The sequence below is a fragment of the Rhododendron vialii genome, chromosome 13a, assembly GCF_030253575.1.
Source record: "Rhododendron vialii isolate Sample 1 chromosome 13a, ASM3025357v1".
Taxonomy (NCBI): Eukaryota; Viridiplantae; Streptophyta; class Magnoliopsida; order Ericales; family Ericaceae; genus Rhododendron; species Rhododendron vialii.
The window spans coordinates 27966059-27978763 of record NC_080569.1 but is presented as its reverse complement, the minus strand read 5'-3'; the positions used below and the strand labels follow the sequence as shown (position 1 = coordinate 27978763).

General features: G+C 38.5%; 1 protein-coding gene and 1 pseudogene across 1 annotated transcript; one reads left to right on the top strand and one right to left on the bottom strand.

Moving 5' to 3' along the window:
* Window positions 1–462: 462 nt before the first annotated feature.
* LOC131313315 (signaling peptide TAXIMIN 1-like) lies at window positions 463–1258 on the bottom strand. Its single transcript, XM_058341557.1, has 2 exons — window positions 1025–1258; window positions 463–858 (listed from the first exon to the last, which is right to left on the bottom strand). The coding sequence occupies exons 1-2, from the start codon at window positions 1144–1146 to the stop codon at window positions 735–737; spliced, it is 246 nt and encodes an 81-aa protein (XP_058197540.1). The 5' UTR covers window positions 1147–1258; the 3' UTR covers window positions 463–734.
* A 2210-nt stretch (window positions 1259–3468) lies between these two features.
* Window positions 3469–10942, top strand: LOC131314072 (GDSL esterase/lipase At5g45920-like; annotated as a pseudogene).
* Window positions 10943–12705: the final 1763 nt, after the last annotated feature.

Sequence of the window (12705 nt, the reverse complement as noted above, 5' to 3'; positions counted from 1 at the left end):
TATGTTTTCTTGGGTTGTAAATAGTTGTTTACCTCTCGTTTACAGGGTATTCTCTAGGTTCTTGTCTTTGAAGTTTAAATGAGATTCCTGATTCCGTTGATTTAAAAAAGATAAGATGATTTCACCTATTTTGCACTTGGAAAAGAGCGGCATGAAGAGCACATAACTAATTACTGTTCGATTACTTAACTGTTGTCATCACTTAATAAATTATTGGTCAAAATCATAATTATAGTTGATATTAGAGGGACATAGGGTGTGTTTTTTTTTAAATTAAAGGTGATGCATTGTAAGAGAATGACATGTCTCGTAAAGCGAAAAATGAACACTTAAAAAATAAGAACCTAAGTAGAATGGAACATAGTTAAGATTTTAGTAAAACTAGAGTGCCGATTACTGCAATTAACCCTACTTGTAAACATTCTAACACAAGAAGAAAATAAAAATTCTCCGACCCATTAATAAAGTAAAGAAAACATCATGTTTATCAGATTGAAGGTATGTGAACATCAAGAATCATCGGATCAAAAAAAAAAAAAATCAAGAATCATCATCATAACAGTAAGGATCTCGTTCCAGTAAATCAACTAAAAAAATAACATCAAAATTCTTTTCTTTCTTTCTCTGTACTCTGGATCCTTGTGTTCTAGCGGAACTATCTTTAACCACAGACGTAGAATTTCACCGACAGAAGTAGAATTTGATTAGAAGAGATATTAGAATTGAAATTGGATCTAACAGGGGATCTGTTCCGTAAACCACTTGATAACGTGAATCGGAGCCTTGATCAATCCCAAGGCTAGCTCCACTATTACCGTCGCGCACAAGCAACACGGGCACACACATGTCAACGCCAACCTAAAAAATCACAAAAAAGGTCCGCATATAATCAAAACCCAATTACTCAATTTTCCGTTTTCATACACAGAGAATCAAAACAATGATGCAGAGATGGTTCAATATATCTTGCAAATTTTCATATATTGTACGATCCGAGAAGAGGGAGCGAGAGAGAGGGACGAACCCAACGATCCAGATGACGATGCCGATGACGGATAGTATGAGGGACACGAAGGCGAAGGGAAGGCCCAAGAGGAAGCCGAGAGGCCTGCATTCACAATCCTCATAACAACAACAGCTGCACATGGCTTTCTTTCTTAATTCTTTCTTCTTCTCCTTCTCCTCCTCCTGTTGGTTTGGGGGGCGGGGGTGTCTGTGGGGGTTTTTTTCCGTCCTAGTGATTTGGTTGTGTGCAGTTTAGATATTATCAAGAATGCTTGATGGGGATTACAAATACCCCCACCGACGAAGAGTACACACGAGACAAAAGACAATCAAGATTGTCTTATTCACATGGGTTTCGTAAACAACTTATTCACGGAAAATATGTAATTTTAGTCGTTCGTTTCAATAACGTTGAGATATATTTTTAATTTCAGACTGATAATAAATATTTTTTATCGTTAATAGTTTGTCTTTGCCTGTATAAAAAAAAAAAATTTTGTTTAATTTCGATCGTAATTTTGAACGACTAAAATTGAACTCCATAAATAAAGATTTTTCCAAAGACAATCACGTGTCCAATCCAGACACGTTTTCTCCCTTTTAAGCCAAGCCTTTTAGGTCCGTGCTGCCGCTGCAACATTAACGATTTAGATAGGTTGACCCCACCCACCAATCCTATCCCTTCACGGCTTCACGTCGTCATCCGGTAGCTTCCATGCACCGTAACTATAAAAAATTCTTTACTCTAGCAGTCTAGCCCAAGTGGTCAAGGAATGCCAGGAGTGTGGGGTTCTTCTAGGGCCCACGAAAGAGGTCCCCGGTTCTGAAAAATGATGGTTCAGGACGTATTTTGATAATTAATATCTGTCAAGGACAAGCTAAAAATATTTATTGATGCTAAAAATATTCTTGGCGGGTATTAATTATCAAAACACGTCATTGGCCGTCATTTTCCCCTCCGGTTCGAATTGATGGACTAACATCAGTTGTTGTTGTGGTGAGGTTTTTTTTGAACGATAAAAAATAAATTTCATTAATTTTTGAAATTATTACGAAGACTGATAGGATAAGGAGAATAACATCGTATTCCTAACAAAGCTAAGAATAATTATTTGTCCAATCGAAGATCTAATTCCTCGATTGGTAAGGAATCAGACACCCGAAAAGCAAAAGCCCACACCTAAAGGTCCGAAATCTGAACATGCACCTAAAGGATCAAACCCAAACCCAGAGAAAACAAAACCCTAAACCTAACTAATCCGTTGCTGCCTCCACCAGAGTCGGAGCACTGCCACTGCCGTCCACAGCACAGCTAGCGACACAACACCACCAACATGCTGACCACACCACCCCCTGTCGCCAGAAAACCAGAGTTGAGCAGCAGCTACAAGGGTGAGTTACTTCTTGTGGTGAGTTACTTGTAACTACTAACCCATGAGCAGTAACATTATTGGGAAAAAAAATAAAAAAAATCTTTTGGAACAAGATTCGTGTTGATATACTGTGGCGTGTGGGAAGAAAACGTCAAAGGTACTGGTAGGATAGTGATGGTTGTGTGGGGCGCTTTTGAGTGTCATGATTCAACTTGTTCATCACTTTTGACATAAATTGTTTAGTTAGTTGTAAAACAAAAATCAACTCAATCGAATAATTATATATACGTGCTTCATTCAATTTTTAAAATTTTCATTTAGAATTTAAGATGCTAAACTCAAAATGAAAAGTTAGACAATTTAAATCAAGCACTTATAGTTATCTAATTGAGCTAATTTTGTCGAAATAATTTGAAAAACAACATTAAAATTACTGAACGACTCAAATAATTGTTGTAGTATCCTTGGGCCAAGCCTAGCCGCTGGTACCCTATCGGTACTTTAGCATTAGTACCCATAGTCGGGTTCTAGATCCCGAGGAACTAGAGGGTAATGTTAATAAGTGCTTCTCTTTCAGCTTTATTATGATGACCAAAACTATTTATTATTCCCAAAATTTATAAAGAACGTCAATCATACAAAGGGTACGTATATGAATATAGCACTGTGAGTAGACATCAGAAGATAATTCCCTACCTGTTTAATCCTTACATTACACATCAAAAGCAATAGTTAGAACTGAAATAAAAAGTAGTATGTCTTCCGATTTCTTTAACTAGCAATTTTCTTAGGTGTATATTTTACATATTTCGCCAATGGAAAACCTTCCCTCCCTTTTGTCCACACCTGGGTCTTGGGTGAATTCACTTAAGTTATCTTAGTTGAATTTGTCTACGACCATAACAAGAGGTAATGACGCATCAAAGTTAATCATAGCTTGCCATACTCAAGGTTTGGTTCATCTTACAATCCAATCTCTACGTTGGCCGCCCTTAACAAAGGGTTTGCTAATGTGCCCTAAATGACACAAGGTCCTTTAGGTTATCCTTACGGTTATCCTTACGGTCCTTCTAGGTTGACCTAACGAGATATGGTGTTTTTGGCTGTTCTCAAGATCTTGATAGACTACTCTCAACAATATGTGGTTGATCCTGCAGCTAAGGTTGACCTAACAAGACAACTAACAAGACAAGGTCTTTTTGAGTGCCCTTAAGATCTTGGTAGACTACCCTCAATAATACGAGGTCTTGCTAAGCTGCCCCTAACTTGTTAATTGTTCCTTTTTTCATTAATTTTAGCAATATGTTCTCTTTTAGGTTCACTTACTACTAACTCAACATAAGTTGTTTCTATGTTCTAGGTAACATCATAGTCAATCAATATTAATAGTCATATAAAATTGATAAGGAACAATTTACTAAAAATGAAGTTAGAAAGATACATATTATGGATTTATAAGTTGTGGAAGTTTTGGGGATTAGTTGTAGTTTTCTAAACTTTAAAAAATTTACTCCATTAAACTACAAGGGTTTATTCATAACGTTGGAAACCTAGGGGTAGTTTTGGTAATTGAATACACTGTTGGGGTTAAACTTTTTTTTTTTTTCAGATTTTGGGGTCAATAACTAATTTACCAAGTTAGACGGATTTATTATAGTTTGTGAAACTATACAGGTTAATCTATAGTTTCGTTAACTTTAGGGTAAGATATTTCGGGGTGGATGTTTATTATTATATTGTAACTAAAAGAGTTTCTTGTTCAATTGATCGATTCATTCAATTTTTCGGAACTAATTTTTAATTTTTTATTAGAAAATCCCCAAAAATATATTTTTAAGCAAATTAAAAGACTCTGAACATCCTCGTGATAGGCTGATAGCTACTACTATAATTTTTTAGCCAAAGTCGGGCTCCTCTTTCCTATGTCTGAAGAGTCAGTTTCCTACGGGGGCAGATGGCGTTTAAATGTGCAGCTTATCTTGAGAGATGCAACTATTTATCTACTACATCATTTACTACATTTTTTTAGAACTCATCCTGGCTCACAAAAAAATATAAAAAAATATTTATAAATTTTAGAATGATATTTTATGGGGTCTTGTAAACAATCAGCTCCAACGGATATAGGTAAGTATTATTTCTTGATTTGTAGATACGAAATTGTTTCACTGCACATTTTCATCTCTACGAATCAAAAAATAAAACTTATCGATATTTGTTGGAACTGATATTTTACAAAGCCTCATAATATATTATTTTAAAATTTATAAATATTTTTTTGTATTTTTTTAAAACCCAAAATGAATCCCTATAAAAAATATAATAGATGGTATAGTGATTAGATGTAATCTACCTAAACTTATACTTATTGTTTAATGAAGGCATTCAAGCGTCAGCATTTGTCGCTGTGTCCAACCAAATATCCTTACCGACAACGAACAAACAGTCGGAACGGAAACCGAGTTTTCAGGATTTGCAGATTTCCACCGACTCAAATGCCAAGGGGCACGTGAACTTGAAGAAGTTGGCTTCGTTGGTTTCAGGCTTTCAGCTACTGTATTGGAGGAGTATTTTACTATCAAAAGTGATACTCTGATTTGAAGGAGAGGGGTAATTTCTCTCGATTAATTTTCTTCGCGGGAGCTTTTTTTGAAGGAGAGAGAAATCTTGCTTCTGATCCGATGGGAATGAGACCAAAGATCTGTTTGGTGACTCCATAACAGAAGAGTCTTTCTGAGACGGTGGCTGGGGTTAGGGTTGCAAACGAGCCGAGCCGAGTTTTAGAGTGTTCGAGCTCGGCTCGCCAAAAATTTAGTTGGCTCGAGCTCGGCTCGAGCTCGTGACGAGCTGCAGAACTCAAGCTCGGCTCGTTCGGCTCGTTTATGAAACAAATATATATAAATATATATATAAATAAATATAAATATGTAAAAATATATATATATATATATATTTAAATATAAATATATATAATATAATTGAGCTCGCGAGCCAATTCGAGCTGAGTTTCGACTAGCTCGAGCTCGGCTCGTTTACGAAACGAGCACAGGACTCGAGCTCGAGCTCGTTCGTTTGTGTCTCGAACCGAGCCGAGTCGAACCGTTGTCGAGCCGAGCTCCGAGCCGCTCGCGAGCGGCTCGGATCGTTTGCACCCCTAGCTGGGGTGCCTCCATTGCCCATCACTTCTCTCGCACGGTATGTAACTATGACTGATAATAGTAATAGTAATTCCTATCCAGTCATCGGTGTGCTTACTTGCATTTTATCTAATCTATCTCTCCCTTTTGTAGGAGTGTAAATGAGCCGAACTTTATAGTATTTGAGCTCGGTTTGTTAGGCATTGAGCCGAGCCAGGCTAATTTACCTCTTTAAACGAGCCGAGTTCCGAATGAACCGAGCCTTAACAAGCACAAGCTAATTTACTTAACGAGCCGAGCCGATCTTTTGCGAGCCGAACTTTTGAGTGTTTGAGCTCAGCTTATTTACTAAATCAGCTTAAAACTTAGAGCACGAGCTTGGCTCGATTACTAAACGAGTCAAGCCGAGTTGAGCCTTAATGAGCTAAGCCACGAGTTGCTTGCAAGCAACTTGATTCGTTTGCCGCCCTACGCCCTTGGTCCGGCCAAGGTCATCCCTGCAATTCGCAAGAATGGCTAATCCCAAAAATCAGACCATGGTTAAATATGAGGGGACCAAACTCACAAACCAACTGAACTAACTTTAGAGCGTGATCATAGTTATTTTGGGTGTGACCAAGGGCTCATTTTTCTTCAAAAGTCAAACAGTAATTTTTTTTTCTCTATTAATTTTTTTTTCACATTTGTTAGTTTTGCGTTAAATTTTTGTGACTTATTGATTCGTCTCAGCGAGAGGAATCAGAAAATTAAATATTTTGATCAAAACTCAAAATTAAAAAAAAAAAACAAGAATAAGTAAAAAAAAGTTGTTTTTATTAAAAAAACGGGCGCTGCTATTCGCAGTCCTTTATTTTCTCCCATAACCCACTACATTTTGGTAAATGGTCGTTGAAAATCATACATAACATTTCGGTAAATAACTGTTGAAAACAAGATTATATATCGGTAATTACATATCGAAAATATGTTCAACTTTCGGTAAACAACTGCAGAACATACATTTTCAGTAAATAGCTGTTAACAAAAATTATTGTATTTTGGTAATTGGATGCTGAAAATATATCTTAATTTCGGTAATTAACTATCGAGTATAATTGAAAATTTTTAACAGGCTATGGAAGAAAATAAAAGGCTGCGAATAGCAGCGCCCTAAAAAAATTATGAGTTTCAATCAAATTTTTTTACTTTTTCGATTCTTTTCGTCGATACGAATTAATAAATCACAAATGTTTGACGCAAAACAAACAAACACATAAAAAAAATTCAAATAATGACAAAAAATAAGTCATCCTATTTTTCAATCCAAATCCATCCTAATTTGACTTCAAATGGGGTTTTTTTTTTTTTTTTGTTGGGTCTGATTGTATGAAATAATTTATGTAGGTGGATGTGGTGCTGAGAGGGTACAGCGGGTATAATACGAGAGGTGGATCCTGGCGGTGATGGACAGGGTGTTTCAGGTGGAGATGGACGAGGGGAGTAGCCATGTGCCGGAGGCGATGACGGTGTTCTTCGGCGCAAACGACGCATGTCTTCCAGATAGATGCGCTGCCTTCCAACACGTGCCTGTTGATGAATACAAGCACAACCTCCGCTCCATTGTCTCCTACCTCAAGGTTCTCTTTCTTCTGTCCCCGTACTACGTACTTTCTTTTTTCTGGTAACTTACACCAACCTCCCCTGAGTTTTCTCAGACAATTACACTACCACGCCTCTAACCTTTCGACTTAGTACATGAGCTTCCCTTGAATGCGAATAACTCATCTCAGTTAGAACCACCTTGTACATGAGCTTCCCTACGCAATTTTTTTCCACCGCTGTATTGGGGTGTAACGGTATCAGAAGGCTCAAAAACCATTACATATCCGCTAATACGACACGCAATGCCCGATTTTTAAAACCTTGATTGGATACTTTTGTCACGAAATCTCAATGCCGTGAGCCAAACGAGTTTTGATAAGTGGAGCTTTTGGGACCAGGGGTCGAACCTTGATTTTGATCTTTGGGTGGCAAGCAGGCATCCCATTCGCTCCTTACCTATCGTGTCGAGACCGCCTGCTCCCTTGATAAACACGAGTTCTTTGTTCACGAACTTTACAGCCAATTCCAAATAGTAATGAGGTTTTGTGGACCAACAAGTAACACAGACCACACAGTTTAGGTTTTAGCAGTGCCTCTTGCACACTAGTATGAGGTTTTGTGATATGATGTTCATCGATGTCTGGCCTTTCCACAACAATATGTTGTTGTTTCTGGCTTCTGCTATCACTTTACAAAATGGATTTGCCACACTGAGTTGATTCTGAGCTTCGAAATTGGTTTAGCATTAAGGTCGGTTCTGTGTTATGGAGAATGTATCGTTAGAAATTTTTGTATGTGTACATACATGTGTAAATATGCACCCCGCTTCAGCTAAGGTCGCCTTTAGACCTGAAAAATGCGGACATCAGCTCACAGCCGTTGGATCATGTTTTCAATCGTCCGGATCTATTGATGGTCAGATCCGGACCATTGAAAACATGATCCAACGGCTGTGAGCTGATGTCCGCATTTTCTAAAAACAAGGGCGACCTTATTAGAAGGGCCATATGTAAATATATATGTATGTAGAGGTAGAGAGAGGGAGGGATCGAGGGAGAGAATTCTTTCTAGTACTACACAACTAGAAACCATTAAGAGGCTGCTCGGCCGCGGGGTGCGCAAGGCACACTATTGTCCAAAGAAGAACAACACAGATAAAAGAGTGGAAACGGAGACAAAATATGAACATGTGACAAGACGATTCCTAAATATGGGGACAGGCAAAAATTATAGGAGCGCATTTTTATCAAACACGATTAATACAAATGTCTGTATCCGCCAACACCTAAAACTAATGCAAACCTGCACTAACTTGGCACAAAATGAAGACCAACTCTACTTCTACATAGTTAAGAGATGGCCCATATATACCAATCATGGGCAAAAGTGACAAGTTGTCATAATTTTGACGCGTGAATGAAAGAAATTTATATTATGAAGGGACAGCACATCGTGTCAGAGGGGTACATGTTTTACTTGAGACATGCACGTCCCAGTGTTTCCCAGAGGCGTTCCACGCATATTTTGTTATTCCTTATTGGACACGCCACTTTGGCATTTTCCATACCCATCCCAGGTGTCCCTGGCATGTCCGACACGGACACACCAACCTTTAAGGCGTGGTGTTACTTCATGACATAGTAGATGAATAAAGGCCAGGGTTGATATAAGATTTTGTGATGTTGCAGTTTTTTGCCTGGAAGCCCTGTGGTTCATATCAGTGGAAAATTGAGTGCTTGCTGGCCTTGTTGAAGTGCTCAACACTAGAAGAGATCCTCTCATAACATCTTCTGATTCTTTCTATTTGCTGGATTAGCTCTTTTCAGACATATCAAAGACTTCAACCTCTGTATGGTGCAATAAATGGCTCTTTTAGTGCTTGTAATATACAATGCCCGCAGTAAAATAACAATGTATTCTAGTATTGAACCCCTCCTAGGCGATTCATGCAAAGTTGTCGACGTGAAGTCTCCCTAAGCTAAGGGAACCACTTCTAGTCTTGCTACTTGCAACTTTATGTGTTTGCTTTTTCTTACGAGTCTCATTACTTATGCTTTTATCTGTATTGGGTTTCAGAAACGATGGCCTGCAACTCATGTTATTCTGATAACTCCTCCACCAATTGATGAAGATAGGCGCCTTCTGTGAAGTTCTTCTTTGCGCTCTTTATTTTCTCAGCTAGTTTTTTATAAGGTTTTAATTTGTCTTAATTTCAACTGTAGAAAAGAATGTATTTATTATATTAGTTCAATTTGGAATGAAACTGCCAGGTAAATAACCCGTATGTATCTTCTTAACAAATGCAGGCATCCTAATGTTGATAACCTGTTGGGGTTGCCGGAGAGGACGAATGAGGCTGCTGGTGCTTATGCCCATGCTTGTATTGCTGTTGCCGAAGACTGGAATTCCAGTGGTTGATCTGTGGAACAAAATGCTGGAGTTTCCTGACTGGAAAAAGGCATATTTAAGGTATCCCCTCCATTTCCTTGCATATCGAGGTGGTCTGGTATTTACTATTGTTTTTTCTTATTCACAAGTGCTCTTTTACTTTGCCACTAGTAACTTGATTTGAATCTTCCTGTCAAATCTGCCAATGAGCGGCAATTAGTGGTTCCATCTGGTGAGTTCATTTCGGCAACATGGAGTTGCAGTGCATAATGGTAGCTCTTCTTGTTTCATGGAATATGTGGTAAACATGAGTTGCCATGAAAAAATGGTTACATACGGACTACTCAAATACGTGAATTTTTACTGCCAACTTTGGTTGGTGTGTTCGGATTGTGTTTAGAAGATGCCTAGATAAATTGATTTAGCCTCGCAGAGTATTTTCTTAACAGGCCAATGCCAATTTCGAAGATAGTGGTTGTTAAATCTTCCTATGATTTAATTGTTTTGTACCAAAATCATACGATTCCCTCTAGATTTCCTTGAGGTGTTGGCAAAGGCTATCAGTGTATTGGTTTTCTGTAAAATCTACATGTTGGGAGAGTTAGAATGGGTATATCTGACATTTGGCAAGAGTTTATGAGAAAATCTCGGTTGAAGTTTATATTGTAAGTCCTTTTTGAGAAGTATAAATCATCCCTCACAAAAGGATTCCCGATTTTGAAAACACATAGGCCCCGGGTTTTGAAAAGGATTCTTGCCAAGATGACAGGTCGTGCAGTAGTTGCCTCTACATGACAATTGGAGCAAGGCCCATAGCTAGCCTTTGAATTTTAATGCAGTAGACATATCATTAAAAGATAGAATTCACGAAAGAGACTATAGTTTAATACCATCATAAACATTCGTTTACTAGTGTTCTTTGATGTATGACCATGTTAGCATGTGATGGTGATTTATGTTGATTTTTGAACTATTTTGGCGGCAGAGATGGTTTGCATCTCACTCAGAGTGGAAACAGGATTGTGTTTGAGGAAGTGATCAAGAAATTGAGGGATGCTGGTTTGAGTCTAGAAACTCTAGGGGTAGATCTTCCCCTCATAGCCATGATTGACCCTAACGACCCCCTCAAGGCTTTCCACAAGGGAGATCGACCCTAATGACCCCCTTGAGGCTTTCCGAAGGTGAAACTGTGCAGGATCTTTCGCCCTTTTGTGTATGCATTTGCTGTTGTCTCGGCTACAAAATCATGACTTCTGTTGTTTTAGTTTTTTATGTAGTTCCTTCGATTTTCCTGTTATCGTTGTCATCTCCTTGCAGTGAAATTGCTGTATTATGGTTGGAGTAGGTGAATGACTACGATAAAAATGACTACTTTAGACGAGATGCCTTTTGTCCTACCATATTTTTTTTCCCTGATTGTAAGTCTTGAAACGCTTTTATGCTACGTACTGATTTCCACACTACCTTTTTACCATTCACTCACTTTTTCTTATCTCTGTTCTTGTGAATTTTACATGTCACTGTTTCGTTGGCTCACTTTTTCACCCATCAAGGGGTGAAATCAATTCCCGTTTCTATTCTTCAAAGCGACGAAAGATGAAAATTAGAGAACACCGATAACAATAAGGTTTATTTTTTTCTTTATCGTAAGTTGTGCACTAGGAGCCCTCGGAAGTGTGTGGTGGGATGCAGAGTGGCCTGCAGCTAGGCGGTTTATGACCGATAACAATATGGTTTATTTTTCTATCAATCTGAATTTTCAAGCGAGTTGCATTTTCTTGGCGGTTTAAGAAATCAATTCGCATAGCCTCTCTAGTATTGTGTATTTCTTCCTGCAATGAGTTACTCTAATAGCATTATGTATCCCTTTTTTGGTATTTCGACAATTTCCAATTTTCCGACCTTGATTCTAGAGGAGGGGTTTCCCTGAGTTTGACTCTGCTCAGAAATTGCAAATTTATGTTTCAACACTTCCTCGCCTAAGCGAGGTTTGAACCCAAGACCTCCCAGTTGGAAGAGTCAAGAAAGTGTCATCTAGGTTAGAGCCCGTTGGCAATTTATGTTTCGATACAAAGAGTATCTGCAGTGAACTCATTAGGTCACTTGTTGATGTCAGATGTTAGAAGTGAGTGAATTACAATTCGCACTATTGAACTTAAAAAGAAACATCTAACATGCCCATGTTCTTGATAGATCAAAGCTATTTAGTACAAGGTCCTTGTCAAACAAACAGTGAAGTTGGATTAGGACAAGGGATAGTAATTTTGGTGGTGAGAGGGTCCAGTGCAAGAGATGGAGAAGAAACTGAGGATTGGAAGGCCAGTAGTCTCAACGAAGCCTAATGAGAGCAGTTTTATTGCAGTGGGAAATTAGAGCATTCGAAATAGCAGAAAACGACCAACAGCAACGGTTATTCTGTTTTTTATTGCAAGGAAAGACGTTGAGGATCGTGTCTAGGGCAATGTTGGAGGTTCTTGGTGATGCTGAGGGTCCGGGCCGGCCGGTGCGGCTCTATCCTTATCCACCATTTTCCTTCCACTAGTATACGTCGTCTCATTACTGAAATCGAACCCTAATTCCCGCAAAATGCGTCTGCTATCGATTATCTTTCGCACAGTCTGAATCCCACTGTGACTAGCGCCTCTCGAAATTATCAAATGGGAAAACAAAATGAACAGTAGCAATTTTGAAACTGTGATGGTGGTGGTGGTTTTCGGCATCTAATTTGACAAGGAAACTACCAAAAGGGGAAGCAACTAGTTTTGGCAATATTACGCTAGTTGAAGAAGCATATCAAGTACAATAGCCTTATTTATATAATCTGGACGCAAGTGCGCAAGTCTAACCCCAAGGAATTGGCCGAATGGTACCTGTGATTTACCTAATAGTTTGCTAGCTTCCACCTAATGTCTCAAGTTCGATTTTCCTTACGAGAACCACTTGGAATTACCTCACCCGGCCTCATGCTTACGTGTGAAACGACGGTGGAAGAAAGGGCTGTACAGATTAGTCTGAGTTACGCGCAAGCTGGTCTGAAACACGTTGCATTACCAAAAAAAAGAAAAGAAAAAAAGAGTGGCAAGTTTCCGAGAATACAGATCTTTGTAAAGTACATGTAGAAAGATTGATATAGATATACACACATGATAATGCTATGGCGCCTACAAGCTGACAAATTTTTTGATGTGGTATATATGTTGTCTCTCTATCTAAAGTGGATC

Excerpts from the sequence above, each read along its gene's own strand:
- LOC131313315 (XM_058341557.1), bottom strand. The coding sequence starts at position 1,146 with ATGTGCAGCTGTTGTTGTTATGAGGATTGTGAATGCAGGCCTCTCGGC. Across the intron at positions 859-1,024 it reads ATCGTCATCTGGATCGTTGG|GTTGGCGTTGACATGTGTGT; the intron begins GTTCGTCCCTCT and ends GTGATTTTTTAG.